The sequence below is a fragment of the Galeopterus variegatus genome, unplaced genomic scaffold (genome assembly GCF_000696425.1).
Source record: "Galeopterus variegatus unplaced genomic scaffold, G_variegatus-3.0.2 Scaffold3648, whole genome shotgun sequence".
NCBI classification, from domain to species: domain Eukaryota; kingdom Metazoa; phylum Chordata; class Mammalia; order Dermoptera; family Cynocephalidae; genus Galeopterus; species Galeopterus variegatus.
The window spans coordinates 29910-46881 of NW_007729759.1; the positions used below are offsets into that span (position 1 = coordinate 29910).

Genomic DNA, 16972 nt, shown 5'->3' on the forward strand with positions numbered 1-16972 from the left:
AGTACTGCATAGTGTAATCCTTTCATTGTGTAGTTATACCATAGCTCACTTAATTATTGCCATGGTAATGATTATTTAGACTCCAATTCTTCACTTTACAAACAGTGCTATGGTGAGCATCATGGCAATATTTACCTGTGAAAGTGTTTGTTTATATATGTCTAGGATAAATACTAAAAAGTAGAACTGTTAGGTTATATGATATGTGCATTTAAAATTTTATTAGAGACTACAAAATTGTTTATACTGATTTGTAGTTCTATCAGCAATTCATGATTATATGCATTTACCACACACTTGCCAATATTTGATATTTTCAAACATTTAAATCTTAGGCAACATAATGGTTAAAAAAATAAAAAGAGACCTTATTGTTTTAAATTGCATTTTTATTATTACTAGCAAGGTTATATTCATTGGTCATTTGGATTACTTTTCTGTGAATTGTATGTTTACTCTTTGCCTATTTAACATGTGTGGTGTGTGTGTGTGTGTGTGTGTCTTTTAATTAATTGGTAGAAGTTCTGTATATATTCTGGATATCAGTTTTGCCAGTTATATTTTGCAAAAATCTTTCCCATTTAGTGGTTTTATTTTTAACATTTATGCCTTTTGCCATTTAGAAATTTTAAATGTAAATGCAAAATTTATAAATCTTTTATAGTTTTGAATTTTAAGCCTTTTATGTGGTGCCTTCTCTTATTCAATGTCATAAACATATTTTCCTACGTTTTCTTTTGATCCTTCTATTTTTACATTTAGCCCTTCAGTTACTCTGAAATTAATTTTTGCAGCTAGTGTGAGATATTACTGTTTTTTTACATTAGTTAACAAATAGTTTTATTATCATTTATTGAGTAATCTAGATGTTTTTAAAATATTTAGAGTAATATTTGATTGGTTTAATTATAGATAAAAAAGGTAATTATAATTTATTATTAAACTATTGTGTTTTTTTTCTTTTGGAAATTGTTGCCTTAGAATGGTTAGTCTTATATGTCAGATAATAGTAAAATGATATTATATAGACATATTATTAACCATAAAATGAGTTCTCTTAGGTTTATGCAGAAATTATGGCAGTTCTAAAGCATGACGATCAGCATAACACAAGTACCCACGACAGTGCATCCGATCTGTGTCAACTCAGTACGCAGACTGTGTTCTCCATGCTTGACCATCTCACGCAGTGGGCAAGGCACAAATTTCAGGCACTGAATACTGAGAAATTTCCACAGAGCAAATCAAATAGAGATAAGGTAGATTCAATGGGTGAGTTACAATTTTGTTTATTTTTTCTTTTAAATATTTACCGGTTAGCTCTATCCATATCAGTTCTGTAATTTAAGTATTAGCTTTAAAAAGACCTGTTTTGTTTTTGTTTTTTTGGTGGCTGGTCAGTAATAAAAAGACCCGTTTTTGTGCCTTTTTAAAAATGGGTGATAGTGTGGGCTTTTCATTGGAAAAAAGCAGTGTAAATATTTACCGGTTAGCTCTATCCATATCAGTTCTGTAATTTAAGTATTAGCTTTAAAAAGGCCTGTTTTGTTTTTGTTTTTTTGGTGGCTGGTCAGTAATAAAAAGACCCGTTTTGTGCCTTTTTAAAAATGGGTGATAGTGTGGGCTTTTCATTGGAAAAAAGCAGTGTATTTATAGTCATAAGACCTCTTTTAAGTTCTTACTTCTACCTGGACTAGCCACATATCTAATTTTTCTTTGTGTAAAATGGGATAAATATTATTTCCCTTAGAAGATTGTTGTGAGTATTAAATGAGATGATACATATTTAAATTGTAAAGTGTGAAATAAATGCGATGTTAATGTTATTAGCCTGCCTCTTGCTGTTAACTCATTTACTTCATGTCCCCTCAGTGTAGTGTGTGTGTGTGTGCGTGTGTATGTGTGTGTGTATATTCTAAGTGTTCTTTGTCCATTTTCACTTGTGAAATATTCTTTGCAGTCTTGACAATTAAGTTTTAAATTTCAAAGGAGATTTTAATTTTATTTAATTCATGGCCTATAGAGAAGCTCTTTTTATTTATTTATTTATTTACCTTTCTCTGGTAGTGTTTGGTATCCAGCAGGCTCTCCAGGCTTACTATGCATTACTATACTATACCCTGCTACACCTACTATTGTACTATTTTTTCTTCCTGTGATATTACAACTTCCACTAATATGACTAAAAGAAGAATCTTCTTTTTTTTTTTTGTCTTTTTCCGTGTCTGGCAACGGATCGCAACCCTCAGTGTTGCCCCCGTACCGGACCGGGACCGGCAACGGGATCGCAACCGTCGGTGTTGCTCCCGCGCCTCGCTCAGCCAGTGAGCGGGAACCGGTCTGTATGTGGGATCCGAACCCTCGGGCAGGAGCGCCGCCGCGCTTCCCAAGCGGCGCACTATCCAGTGCGCCACCGGGCCGGACCAAGAAGAATCTTCTTAAAGTTAAAAATGACACCTGCTAACTTGCGCCTATGATATAAGCATTTGGTGAGAAGAATTATACTCATCACAGTAATCGATATTCTTATTTTCTTTGAACCCAGTGCGCCACCGGGCCGGCCCAAGAAGAATCTTCTTAAAGTTAAAAATGACACCTGCTAACTTGCACCTATGATATAAGCATTTGGTGAGAAGAATTATACTCATCACAGTAATCGATATTCTTATTTTCTTTGAACCTTTTTTTTTTTTCTTTCTTACAGTAAGTAGATGGTTATAATCCTTCTGCTACTTTGTACCTCAGCCATTCTCATGGATACCACATGTTTTTCCCCCTAGACTTTGGGGCCAATTGAAAAAGTTAACTAAAAATTCTTAAAGAGGCTTTTGCTTTTATTTACGCAGTTCTCAATATGTGAGAATTTCCCTCTTACTGTCCATATACTTGTGAAAGCACATACATTCCTGTTGTTAAGCACAATAGTTTATTATTTTTCTAAATTTTCTGGACTTGCAAATAATTGTCTGGGGGAATGTTTTTCTCTGGAATATGGCTAATTATTAATGTATCTTCCATTAAGTTAATAAATTAATGTTTGTTTTTATTTCTGCATGTGAAAATCATACTGTAAAACCATACACTAACTCTGTTATCACCATTTTCACTAACACTACAATTAAAATTCTAGCTTTTATGAATATTTGTGGGGCTAGCTGATTAGCTCAGTTGGTTAGAGCATGGTGCTGATAACACCAAGGTCCAGGGTTTGATCCCTGTAACTGTCCAGCCACCAAAAACAAAAACAAAAAACAATAACATTATAATAGTTTGACAGTGTAATACCTTTAACATTTCTCATAAATCTACAAATTTTGATAGAACTAATCAACCTATTTTTAATGTGGTTCCTTTTAAATGTACTACCTTAATTATTTAAATTTTGAAGAGATTTATTTGTTTCCGGTTTTCCATATGCTGTTACAAATCATTATTAAAATTTAGAAGTTTTAAATAAAAATTCATAAACTGGACTATCATCACACAGAAGTTATTAACATGTCTTTTCTTAGACTCTTGAAAAACTATCCTAAAGTACTTGGAAGGCACTTTTACTTTTAATGTCCATTTTAATAAATGATATTGTATATATGGCAACACAGGAAAAAAATAGGTTGATAACAAAGAATTCTAAACTTTAAAAATGAAAAAGAAGGATAGGTACTTCCATAAGTCTCTTTTTTCCCTACTAAATAGCTACACTCTATCAGTGTTTTTATAGTCATCAATAATAAATAACAACTCATCCTGTGTCTTTTGTATCAACTTTATATCTTTTTAACATTTAATAATAGATTTACATTTAATCCTCACAACAACATTGTAAGGAAGGCAAGACAGGTACTAATATTTGACTTTTGCGGATGAAGAAACAGAGGCTCAATAAGTTAAATGACTGTCCAAAGTAAGATAAGTTATAATGGTAGAGTTGGAGCAAAACCCTCTAAGCAGTCATCCCATTCTTAGTTATGTCCTAAATATGATACCATAGTATATTTAGTGTAATTTATTTAATGAAATAAATTGAACTTAAATACTTAAATTGACACTTTTAAAATTTCATCTTATAAGTTTTTAATCACTCAATATTTTTTCTATATAACCTAGTACCTACTGTGGATTATGAAGACTATCGGAGTGTAACTCGTTTTCTAGACCTCATACCTCAGGATACTCTGGCAGTAGCTTCCTTTCGCTCCAAAGCATACACACGAGCTGTAATGCACTTTGAATCATTTATCACAGAAAAGAAGCAAAATATTCAAGAGCATCTTGGATTTTTACAGGTTTGAAGTTAATATAGTGAATTTAGTAGTGAAAATTAATATTGCCAGTTTTTATAGTTATATTCATTTTATTGAGCATTTAGTTATTGAGTGTTTTAGATGCTGTGATAGGTACTAGATACTTGTAAGCACTTTAGAAGCTTACAGATTATTGGGGAAGAGATAAACATCAGTTAGGTATAATATCTTAAGTACAGTGGTGTAGATATGCCCTGAGAAAGGACACTTAACTCATCCTCTATTTGGGGTTGGATGGGATATGGGACTGGCTAAGCCAGGGGTCAGGAATGGATTCTTGGTGATGAAGTCTTAATGAGTGAGTGATAGGGAGGGAAGACATTCTAAGCAGAGGCATCCCTATAGAGTTGGTAAAAAACATGGTGTATACTAAAAAGTAAAGTGTCAGTTTTGGAATGGCAGAAGAAAGATAGACATTTAGACAAAGGAAAGATCACAAATCATAGAGGTCCTTTTAAGTTGCCCAAGCTTCTCAGAGGGTGTGAACTAGGGAAGTGTTAACAATCACAATGACATTTTAGTTAAATGCCTATAGAAGTTGTGCAGGAAAAGTTTGAAGGGCTATGATTCAAGGCATTGCTATTGTTCTTGTGAAAAGTGTGGGCCTGAATTTGGGGGTGGGTGAGTAAGGGGATGTACTGGTTATGTCAGGTATCAGGCATGAGAATACTGGTGAAATAATGGTTTAGGTGGTAATATTATGACGGTGTAGGGAAGAAAATAAAGTAAGGGTAGGTAGAGCTAACACAATAGGATTAAATAAGAGATCAATATTTGGGGGCTTTTTTGGGTCAAAAAGCAAAGTATGGTAAACGAACTGGAAGATTAGTAGTTGTCTTAAGATAAATATTAGCCCTTTCCTGTCTTTGTGTTCCTCTTTTTCTAATTTTGGTTCTGTGGTTTGTTGTTGAAATCTTCTTCTTACACAGACGCCCAGCTCCTTTCTCTTTCTCCCACTGTGTTGTACCCATTTTGTAAAACTCCAGCCATGTAAACAGTTGAACATTGCTGGAGAAAAATTACACAATGGGTTTTATGACGTTTCACTTTTCATGTTCTCAAACATCTGTAACAATGCAGAACTCCGTAACACTGCCTTTAGAACTTCTGTGTTTCTGTAGTAAGCCTACTTTACCACTCTTCAAGATGACTGTTTCTTACCTTCTCTTCATATCCCTTCTACCTCAGTCTCAACGATGATCTTGCTTCATCGTTCATTAAGGAAATAAAAGCCAAATGTCTACCAAACCTGCAATTGTGTGACATCTGCACCATATTCTTTTTCTTCTCTTCTGTTATTCCTAAAAATCCTTTCCTGTCAAAATTCAGTCCTTCTACTTGCTCCTGATTTCAAGGATTTCACTCCATCAAATATTCTTTGTTTCTTTAGAATCATTAATTTCTCTTCCTGACCCAGAGTATATAGAGCACTTAGATATGCTCTGGTGTCCCCTAATTTTTTATAATTCCCTTGATCTTACATTGCTTCCGTTCACCCTTTGCACATTCCAACAAGACTTCTCTTTTTCTTTCCTCTTGACACTATTCTTGCTAAGAAAATCAGTGGCCTCCATGTTACCAAGTCTAATAAATATTTCCTAGTCCTCATTTTCTTAACCTCACAGTATCATTTGACCGCTTCTTTTTTTTTTTTTTTAAAGATAACCGGTAAGGGGATCTTAACCCTTGACTTGGTGTTGTCAGCACCACGCTCAGCCAGTGAGCGAACCGGACATCCCTATGTGGGATCCGAACCCGGGGCCTTGGTGTTATCAGCACCGCACTCTCCTGAGTGAGCCACAGGCCGGCCCATTGACCCCTTCTTTTTCATTAAGACTTTTGTTTTTCTCCCATGGCTTCACTCTCTAGGTATCTTCCACCTTCTCTAGTTTCTTCTCTCAGTTTCATTTGCTAGCTTTTCTTTGCCGATAAATGTAGAAACTCTATTCTCAGCATTTTTTTCTTCTCTTTATTTATTTCCTAGGTCATTGTAACCTTCCCATCTTTAAAGAATGCCTTTGTGCTAATTACTTCCCAAATTTTTATCTTTAGCCTCAATCTCCTTTGAGCCTAGATTGATATTTTGGTTTTCTTGAAAGCATTTCAGTACCAATATGAGGGTACTTCAAAAAGTTTGTGGAAAAATGGAATTAAAAGATGAGAATCTTTTCATGAACTTTTGAAGTACCCTATTATGTTAAAATGCTTATTGAAATTTTAAAATGCAATAAAATACTTATAACTGTACTCAACAGAATCTATTATCAATTGGATTCAAAGAGAGTTTTAGGATCTTGAATTTCTTTATAACCTTCATGATCAATAACAGTTCTGATGTAGATTTGTGTTTAAGTGAAATAAGAGTGATGAGGTAATAGGATGTCTGGAAATAAGTTTGTAATTTTACTGTGAATCTGCCTTGAAACAAATACTTATTGTTACTTTGAGGAAAAATTCCTCATATGTTCTTTTTGCATGAACTGGTGGTTTTATAGTTTTATAGTTGTGTTTTTTCATTCATTTGATTGTTTTTTAATTGTTTGACAAAGAAATTGTATGCTGCTATGCACGAACCAGATGGAGTGGCTGGAGTAAGCGCAATTAGAAAGGCAGAGCCATCTCTAAAAGAACAGATCCTTGAACATGAAAGCATTGGCTTGCTGAGGGATGCCACTGCTTGTTATGACAGGGCTATTCAGCTAGAACCAGACCAGGTAAGACAATAATTGGAAGACAACGTAATGAAAAGATACCTGAATAGCAACTCTAGAAACCTTAGTTTCAATACTGTCTCTACAAGTGCCACAGTATGTGTGGAAAATATTTAACCCTTTCTGAGCTTGAGTTTCCTGACTGATAAAAATAGAGGGTTGTGCTAAATGATCTCAAATATCCCTTCCAATGCCAAATTTCTGTGACTTTAGACATCCTTCAAATAAATGAGATTTTTTGTGGAGTATATTTATATTAAAATGTGTATTTAATAACTCTAAAATGTATATAATTTTAATTAGGTATTAAAAGTATGTCATGGGGCCGACCCCGTGGCTCACTCAGGAGAGTGCAACGTTGGGAACGCAGCGGCACTCCTGCCGTGGGTTCGGATCCTATATAGGGATGGCTGGTGTGCTCACTGGCTGAATGAGGTGCGGGCGACACCAAGCCAAGGGTTGCGATCCCCTTACCAGTCACAAAAAAGACAAAAAAAAAAATGTATGTCATGCATCAATTTTTAGTAATAGTGATTCTCTACAGAGAAATTTTTTCATGTTTCACATCCTTCCCTCTCCCCCACCTGCAATTCCCTGAAATGGTCCCTTAGAATCACTAAGCTATAATTACTCATGGGAGTAAGTTGTCTATTAGGATAGAAAAGAGGATTAGAGTCATTGATTTGATTCTCTCTAACCTTGGGGTATTGCTTTTTGTCATTTTTGACATGCTTATTTTCTCAGAAGCTCAACGTACAAGGCCTTCATTTTTCACAATCTTCAGTTTTAAAGAATGCTACATAATCCTATTTAACTTTTTAGTTACTAAAGCCCAAAGTCTATATTAATAACATTATGACCTTTGAGTTTAAGTTTTTATGTGAGAAATATGACAAATAATCTTTAAACAATATATTATAGTGGATATTTTTAATACTTACTACTTTTATATTTGCTCTGAACTAAAAATTAGACCAAATCTGGAAAAATATAATAAATATACTCTGAGATTTTTTAGGTTGTCTGCCTTCTTTTCCATTACCTTACATGTGTTAAGACATTGATAGGGAGTCCTGCCATGTAGCTAAGCAAGTCAATTGTTAAACTGAGAAAGGGGGATATCAGTTAAGTTGTTTTTGGTTTCTAAGATATATTTGAAGTGATAATTGATATTTTAAATATTTTAAAATTTCTAGATCATTCATTATCATGGTGTAGTGAAGTCCATGTTAGGTCTTGGTCAGCTGTCTACTGTAATCACTCAGGTGAATGGAGTGCATGCTAGCAGGTAATATTTTTCTTTCATTATTCTATCTGAATGGGGAATTTTTAATTAGTTTTAACTTTTAATTAGAATTAGGTGACTTAATGTTTACTAACGTAATGAAATGTTTTATTTATTTTCATGGTGTTGGAGATAAGCACCAAAAAATTTTTTTCTCCTTTTTCACAAGTCAATCTGCTCTTTAATGGCTTTATTCTGGAGGGTACAGTCCTCACAATCTAATCACCTCTTAAAGGCCCCACCTTTCAATTACCATAATAAGATTTCCCATCCTCTTAACACTGTTACAATGGAGATTAAGCTTCCAATACATGAACTTTTGGTGGACATGTTTGACCCATAGCACTTGTGTCAGTAATCAATGAAGGGATGCTGTGTCATTGTGAAGCAAATGTTCACTGAGGGACATGTTTTCCTTGGGGAATATCTCTATTTGCATTTAAATAAATATTTCTCCAAAAATATTGATTATGATTGACCTACACACCATTCTTTATAATGTATTTATTTATGTGGGTAAGTTCTCACAGACAGATCATCATTGCCATTTGGTAATTTTCGGTATATGGCTTGATAAGACACATACCCTCTGGATAGCTAATTCTACTCAGGTTTTTATCTTGAAATTTTGATATGCTGGTATCCGATGTAAAGCTTGTAAAGTCATTCAAAGTTGGACTTTTGAAAATTTCATTTCTGTTGTTTTTCATTTAGTCTTGTTCTAAATTGTTTCTGGTGGTGTTCATATTTAGAAATTGAAGCATACTCAATATTTATGCTGCTATTTTTAGATTTTTTAAAAAGTGAAAATTGATTGTTTTATTTGTTATATTTTCATTATGTATTTTTACTGTAGAAAGAGCAAGGAGGACTTTTAAGGATATTGATCCCACTCTCTCTGAGTCTGTTACCCTTTTTATACTATGGATATACATGTGCTATATGCAGTGTCATTAGATAATTAAATGGAAAAATGTATCTAACTTAGTATCTAGCACATATCAGGTATTCAGATGGTATGGTTAATAAAGAAACATGAAGAAAGTCTTAACTGCTTCTAATGTCACCTAGGTAGAATGCTTAGAAAAGAAATTAGCCTATTTTGCACTGCTTTTGCAAACTCAAATTTTAAAGTAACTATTTAAAAATAGTTTAAGAATAGGTGTATTTTGGGGGAGCTAGTTTTGAATACTTTGTTATGCCATTGACTGTCATTTGTAACTTTCTTATGCTCTTGGTATTAAGTGTCCTATGGACCTCTCAACTGCCCCTGACTCTCACCACCAGCCCCTATATGTTTGTCTTAACTTTAATTCAAAACCCTAAGTTATTGGAATTGCTTACCTCTGAATTCATGTGTGTTAGAGATAACTACTTTGTATCTAAGTACAAAATATAATACGATACAAATACATTAAATAGAACAATAAATAAGTACAATAGAGTATCTAAACCAATGAAAAATCTCTAACACTTTAAATAAATTAAAGTTTAATTGATGTGGGTTTTTTCAATAGGTCTGAATGGACAGATGAATTAAACACATACAGAGTGGAAGCAGCTTGGAAATTGTCACAGTGGGATTTGGTGGAAAACTATTTGGCAGCAGGTAAAATTGCTTCTTAAAATATGAGCAGTTTTAATATGCCATAAATATTCCGACTTAAGTAGCTCAGCAACATTCATAATTAATTCATTAGCCTGTTTTATGATTGCCTTGTTTAGTTGTTCAAAGTAGAATGAAGCCATCTGTTCAATATTTCTGTTGGCCATTTTATCAAATGAAATAAAACTGGTTTCTGGACCCAGCTTACATGACATTTCTTGACTCTTCATTTGTTTTTCAGATGGAAAATCTACAACATGGAGTGTCAGACTGGGACAGCTGTTATTATCAGCCAAAAAGAAAGATATCACAGCTTTTTATGACACACTGAAACTAGTGAGAGCAGAACAAATTGTACCTCTTTCAGCTGCAAGCTTTGAAAGAGGCTCTTACCAACGAGGATATGAATATATTGTGAGGTATTAGGGGATTTCCATTGTTATATTTCTAGTCTATAAATGTCACCTGACAGGATTGGACATTTTTTTTTTTTTGTCTTTTGTCTTTTGTCTTTTTCCGTGTCCGGCAATGGATCGCAACCCTCAGTGTTGCCCCCGTACCGGACCGGGGACTGGCAACGGGATCGCAACCCTCGGTGTTGCTCCCGCGCCTCGCTCAGCCAGTGAGCGGGAACCGGTCTGTATGTGGGATCTGAACCCTCGGGCGGGAGCGCCGTCGCGCTTCCCAAGCAGTGCACTATCCAGCGCGCCACCGGGCCGGCCCAGGATTGGAAATTTTTGATGAGTAAATAATTCTGATAGTATGATTGGTATCATGTGTAGCTACACAAAATGACTCTCATTCTTTTTACCTCACAATCACCCTATAGTTTTTAAAAAAATATTCTAACATACATCTTTCAATTGGAAAGGTAATTATGAGACTAATAAAAACATAAGAAAAATATATTTGTTCTCTTATAGTATCATAGTTTACTTTCTATGTAACTAATGTAAATAATCTAGACATCTGTTGTACCTGGCGTATAGGTATTACATCACCAGAAAAGAATATTAAGAACATTAAAAGAATATTAAAGATGATGTGAGGAAAAAAATGATGGAAAGCATTTAGGTCTATTAATTCACCTGAGGAAAAATGACAAAATAAGTATTGTAATTGAACTATAATATATTTAAAAGATAATTATCTTTTAAAAAATTAAGCAGTTTTTTGGGCCGGCCTGGTGGCGCACTGCTGCAGTGCTCCGCTTGGGAGCGTGGTGGCGCTCCCGCCGAGGGTTCGGATCCCACATGCAACTTTCATTTATTTCATAGGAATTTGGGGATCACAACAAAGTACTAAATGTTTAAACCAGCATAAATTGGTGTTTACCTCCAATTTGAAAAGATATACATGCTACTGTTTATGTATCAAGAATGTATATTAAAGTTCTACCAAAGAAAACTGCACATTTTAGATTCTTCATGGCTGATTTAAAGTACATGCTTTATATATGAGATGAATTAGCCAGGATGGGATAACATTTTAACAGAGGCTGTATCTATTTTCAGATTGCATATGTTGTGTGAATTGGAACATAGCATCAAACCACTTTTTCACCAGTCTCTAGGTGACAGTTCTCATGAAGATTCTCTAAACTGGGTAGCTCGACTAGAAATGACCCAGAATTCCTACAGAGCCAAGGAGCCCATCCTGGCTCTCCGGAGGGCTTTGTTAAGCCTCAACAAAAGGTTTTTTCATACTACTTTTCTTTTTATGTCAGTTATCTTAAGTTTAGTATTATATTTGGTTATATTTGGGAGTGTTTGTATTTCTTAATTTTCTGTCTGAATCTATATTTTTCTATTTTCAATTGTCAGGACTATACTGTGTAGTTGAAATGAACTAAAACTTAAGAATCACTTTTATATGCCATTTATCTTTTTAAAAAATGTTAAAAACATATTAGGGGAGGTACTGATATAAGTCAAGAATAAAGTCTTCATAGACTTAGATAAAAATGGAGCACTATAGGAACATTAAAAGTAGGATTTTTAAACCAAATTAGTCATTGATTCCTTTGAAATGGTATATCAAGAAGGTTCTATGTTGGGAAGAAATATTTTAGTTAAGTTGCTGAGAGCTGGCCGATTAGCTCAGTTGGTTAGAGCGCAGCCTTGTAAAGTCATGGGTTTGGAACCACGTACCAGCCAGCCACAAAAAAAAAAGAAAGAAAAGAAAAGAAAAAGTTGTTAATTATGCTTACAAATACTCTTTTCTCCCTCTGTTTTGTTACTTTCCTTTAGGCCAGATTACAATGAAATGGTTGGAGAATGCTGGCTACAGAGTGCCAGAGTAGCTAGAAAGGCTGGTCACCACCAAACAGCCTACAATGCTCTCCTTAATGCAGGAGAATCACGACTTGCCGAACTGTATGTGGAAAGGGCAAAGTGGCTCTGGTCTAAGGTAATGGTCAAGGGAATGCCGTCAAATATATATATCCTGTTGGAGATCATGTACTTCCAGCAAAGGCCCAACTGAGAGAAAATACACCAAATTCAGAACCTTCTTTTTCTATAACTTTCTTCATTAGTTATCTACCATAGCCTGGAAGAAGCTGTTCCTTCTATCCCGCAGTCCCCAAATACCTTCCCACTTTTCATCTGTTCTACTTTTTTTTTTTTTAGGAAATTTACCAACTTTTACTTTGTTTTCACTCTCTGTATGTATACATGGTATATGTAGTAGGCACTCAGTATTTGTTAAGTGAAAATAGCACTGTCCCTTACTTACACATTTGGTAGATAATTGTTTCTGTGTGTACTTGCCGGTATTACTGTCAAGATTCCATTCTAATCTAGTCTGTTAGGAAGGGCCTAGCATCAGAACAGAAGTTCCCAGCAATCCTTAGATTAAAGTAATAGCTATAAGAAGGGAGCTTTTCCCCCCATCATTTACTTATTTATTTATTCTACAGTTAAATACACATGACATAAAATTGGCCAGTTCCCAGCAATCCTTAGATTAAAGTAATAGCTATAAGAAGGGAGCTTTTCCCCCCATCATTAACGTATTTATTTATTCTACAGTTAAATACACATGACATAAAATTGGCCATTTTTTTTTTTTTTTACTTTTTAAATTAATTTTTCATTGAAACATCTTGATTGTACATATTTATGGGGTACAGAGTTATATTTCAGGACGTATACAATGTGTGATGACCTAATCAGGATAATTAGCATATTCATCATTGCAAAACTTAATCATTTCTTTGTGATATGAACATTTGATCTTCTCTCTTCTTATTGTTTTAATTTATCAATATACAATATAGTTGATTTTTGTGTCCCTTTACCAATTCCTGCTTTTCCTAGAAGGGAATTTTTTAAACATCTGAAGTAACTTGCAATTTTTATGCCCCAGATTTAAATGGCCATTACTTATATATCTCCTTATATTTGCCACCAACCTAGAATTAGTAGTACGTATAGACACTTAGCAACTATAGTTGGTGCCATTTGTGTTTTTATCAACTTTGTGGTGGGTGAGAAAGGACAGAGGAGGAGATGTTTCCTGGGTGGGAGAGGAAAGTAATAAGTCAGCCTTCATTACTTGGTACCTGGTCACTTTATAAGCTGGTGCTACTCTATTTTAATACCTTAAACTCAGTATGTTCAAAATGCAATTCATTATCTAATACTCAATTCCTGTTTCTTTTCCATGTTTCCTATTTTTCTGAACAAGACCATTCCATCCTCTTATCTAAAACAGAAATCTGGGCATCATCTTCAACTCCTTCTTCACCCTCACTTTCCTAAATCTTTCCTCTTCAATTTAGAAATGTCTCTTGAATCCTCTCTCTCTTACTTATTTCCACTACTTTAATTCATGCATGCCCTTATTATTTATAGCCTCTAACAATATCAACAAACTTTTTCAAGATCTCACTATTTCTCAGTGCATATTACTGCAATCTGTGATCTTTCTAAATTGCACATTAAATTATGTTGCTCCTTCAAAAAATTGAATCCTTTAAAGTATTCTTCATACCTTCAGGATTAATTCTGAGCTCTAGGACATATGCATGGCCCTTTCTGATCGAGTCTCAGCCTACTTCTTCACTTTCATTCATCATTATCTCACAAACTCTTCAGCTTAAGCTAAAATCAAATTGTTTTTCTCCCAATTAAAATAATTATTCCTCTACCTAGAATGTCCTTCACTAAATCTCTGCCAGGAAAATTTCTCCTCATTTTTTAAGATCTAATTCAGATTTTCTCCATTGGTAACCTTCCTTGACTGCTGATCTCCATTTTCCTGTATCTTCAGGTAAATTTCGGGGACTGCCTTCTGTATTCTCTTTAATATTGTATATTGTTTATGTAATGTGTATTCCTCTGTTATAGCACTCAGCACAATGTGTTGTTATTTTACATAGTCTATTTCCTCACTTGACTATGAACGTTTTTATGGCAGACACTTGGATTTATTCATGATTGTTATCGCCAGTCTGTACATATATCTACAGATCCCTGAGTTTAGATTAATCGTAAAATGAATGAATGACAATAAGGGTTCTACATGAAATGAAGCAATGATTTCTTTTTAGAATTTTACTTTAATAAGAGAGAAATGAGAGATAAACATGAAAATACAAATAGACTTCTACATAAACATATTTAATGAACTTTAAATGTTAATAAGTTGCTTTGCAGAGAATACAAATATGTTCTTAGATTAAAATGTTTGTTTTTTTAGGGTGATGTTCACCAGGCACTAATTGTTCTTCAAAAGGGTGTTGAATTATGTTTTCCTGAAAATAAAACCCCCACTGAGAGTAAGAACATGTTAATCCATGGTCGAGCTATGCTACTAGTGGGCCGATTTATGGAGGAAACAGCTAACTTTGAAAGCAACGCAGTTATGAAAAAATATAAGGCAAGTATATGTATAATGCAATTTCAATTAGAAACTCAATGATTCCATTGTTTTTAGAACTGGATAAAATTTATATGGAAAAAATACATGTATAAAAATAGCCAGGAAACTTTTCTGACTTTTTAATGAGTATATTACCTAAGATATTGAATTATCAGAAAATAAATAGACTCATGAAACTACCACCCAGGTCAAGAAATAGAATATTATTAGCACTCCACAACCCCCTTCCTTTTCACCCCAATAATCACTATTTTTGCTCTCCTTCCCAAGTTAGCTGCATCCTAGTTTGGAAATTTTTGAGCAAAGACAATAGGTACTAACATTTAATAGATGGTATTATAAGATATACACCTGTCAATAACCCATGGGTCAATGACAAAATTGCAGTGGAAATTTAAAAATACTTTGAACTGAATGATAAGAAAAATACGACAATCAAAATCTGTGGGATGCAATTAAAGCCATTCTCAAAAGGAATTTAAAACTTTATTTTCATATATTAGAAGAATATAAAGGCTCAAAATTAATGAGCTAAGTATCCATCTCAAGAAATGAGAAAAGGAACTGAAAAAGGAAAACAAAAACAAAGAAAATAGAAGAAAGGAGATAATAAAGCTAAGAGCAGGTGGCTAGAGTTCGTGGGGTAGACTAACCAAGAAAAAGGAATTAAATGGAGAAAAAGTTTATATCTGCATTGGAATACCCATGAGTTGTTAGCTAAATACCCAGCTGCACATAAATAACTTAAAATTCTATCAGGCCAGGCGTGGAACAATAGCTGAGGAAAGAAAAATCGTGGGGAAGCTATAAGAAGAACAATTTCCAGGGCTTACAGAGGACTGAGAGTCATTCAACCCACCAGCCACATGGAGAAGGAACATTCAGCAAAAACCCTAAAAGGGCCACACCTCAGAAGTGGAGCTAAATTAGCCCAAGAGTAAAAGCAACTCAACATCCACCCTAGAGGAGCATAAAAAACAAGCTTTAAAAGGATTAAGCTGATGGTTTCAAGTAAACTTACTGCCTGGCAGATAAAAAATCTAACTCTCTTTAAAGGAATATAACACCCTAGAGGAGCATAAAAAACAAGCTTTAAAAGGATTAAGCTGATGGTTTCAAGTAAACTTGCTGCCTGGCAGATAAAAAATCTAACTCTCTTTAAAGGAATATAATAAAATCTACAACTTAACCATGTAAAATTACCTATGTCTGGCATCCAATAAAAAATATAAAGGAACAGGAACATCTGAGCAATAGACAGAAGAAAAATCAATCAATAGAAATAGTTCGAGAAATGACAGAGATGATGAAATTAGAAGATAAGGATTAAAGAACAGCTGTTGTAAACATGCATCATTTGCTTAAGAACATAGACAAAAACAAGAGCACAATGAAGAGAGAAATCAAAGATTTAAAAAAGACAAATGGGAGGAAGAGCCAAAGCAAGTGACACAGACAATGCTAATCCTTAGATCTAGCAAGTGTTGCATTCTGAGCAAGATACATAGTAGGAGCCCAGCCAACTGCTCCCTTGAGTACAAGAACGTGCTGTGACACCTAAGAAACGAACCTTACCTTGCATCAAAAACTATGCTATACTAAAGAGTGCTACTGTGGATTGATTGAATTATATCACCCAAAATTCATACATTAGAAGCTTAATTCCCACTGTAACAGTTGAGGTTGGAAAATCCTATTATGGATATTGAAAGGTGGGGCCTTGAAGAGGTGATTAGATTGTAGAACCATGCCATAGTGAATGGGTTAATAATGGTGGTCAGGAGCGAGGGCTTTACAAGGAGAGCACATGAGGAGCTGTCCCTCTCTCTCTCTGCTCAAACATTTTCTGCCATGTGAGATCGCTGTGTTGCTATAAGCCCACCACCAAAGAAGACCCTCACCAGATGTGGTCCCTGGACTTTGGACTTCCCAGTCTCTAAAACTGTAAGTGATACATTTCATTTTCTTTATAAAATACCCAGTTCAGGGTATTTTATCATACGCAGGAGAAATGGACTAATACAGAAAATTGGTACCAGGAGTGGGTTGTTCCTTATAACAAATACTTGAAAATGTGGAAGCTGCCTTGTAACTGGGTGTTGAGGAGAGGCTGGAATAATTTGAAGGAGCAAGCTAGAAAAAGCCTAGCTGCTGGTGGAAGTTGAGAAGACAAGAAAAC

At 34.5% G+C, this 16972-nt stretch overlaps 1 protein-coding gene across 1 annotated transcript in view; it reads left to right on the forward strand.

Moving 5' to 3' along the window:
- LOC103601244 (serine/threonine-protein kinase ATR) overlaps nt 1-16972 on the forward strand; it is a gene marked incomplete at its 5' end in the record, with an annotated part of 79908 nt that overhangs the window by 29210 nt on the left and 33726 nt on the right. The window contains 9 exons of the mRNA XM_008585627.1: nt 1062-1272; nt 4108-4286; nt 6854-7018; nt 8212-8303; nt 9818-9909; nt 10148-10325; nt 11421-11600; nt 12156-12315; nt 14611-14790. Coding sequence (XP_008583849.1) covers nt 1062-1272; nt 4108-4286; nt 6854-7018; nt 8212-8303; nt 9818-9909; nt 10148-10325; nt 11421-11600; nt 12156-12315; nt 14611-14790 — 1437 coding nt within the window. The remainder of the gene's footprint in view (nt 1-1061; nt 1273-4107; nt 4287-6853; nt 7019-8211; nt 8304-9817; nt 9910-10147; nt 10326-11420; nt 11601-12155; nt 12316-14610; nt 14791-16972) is intronic.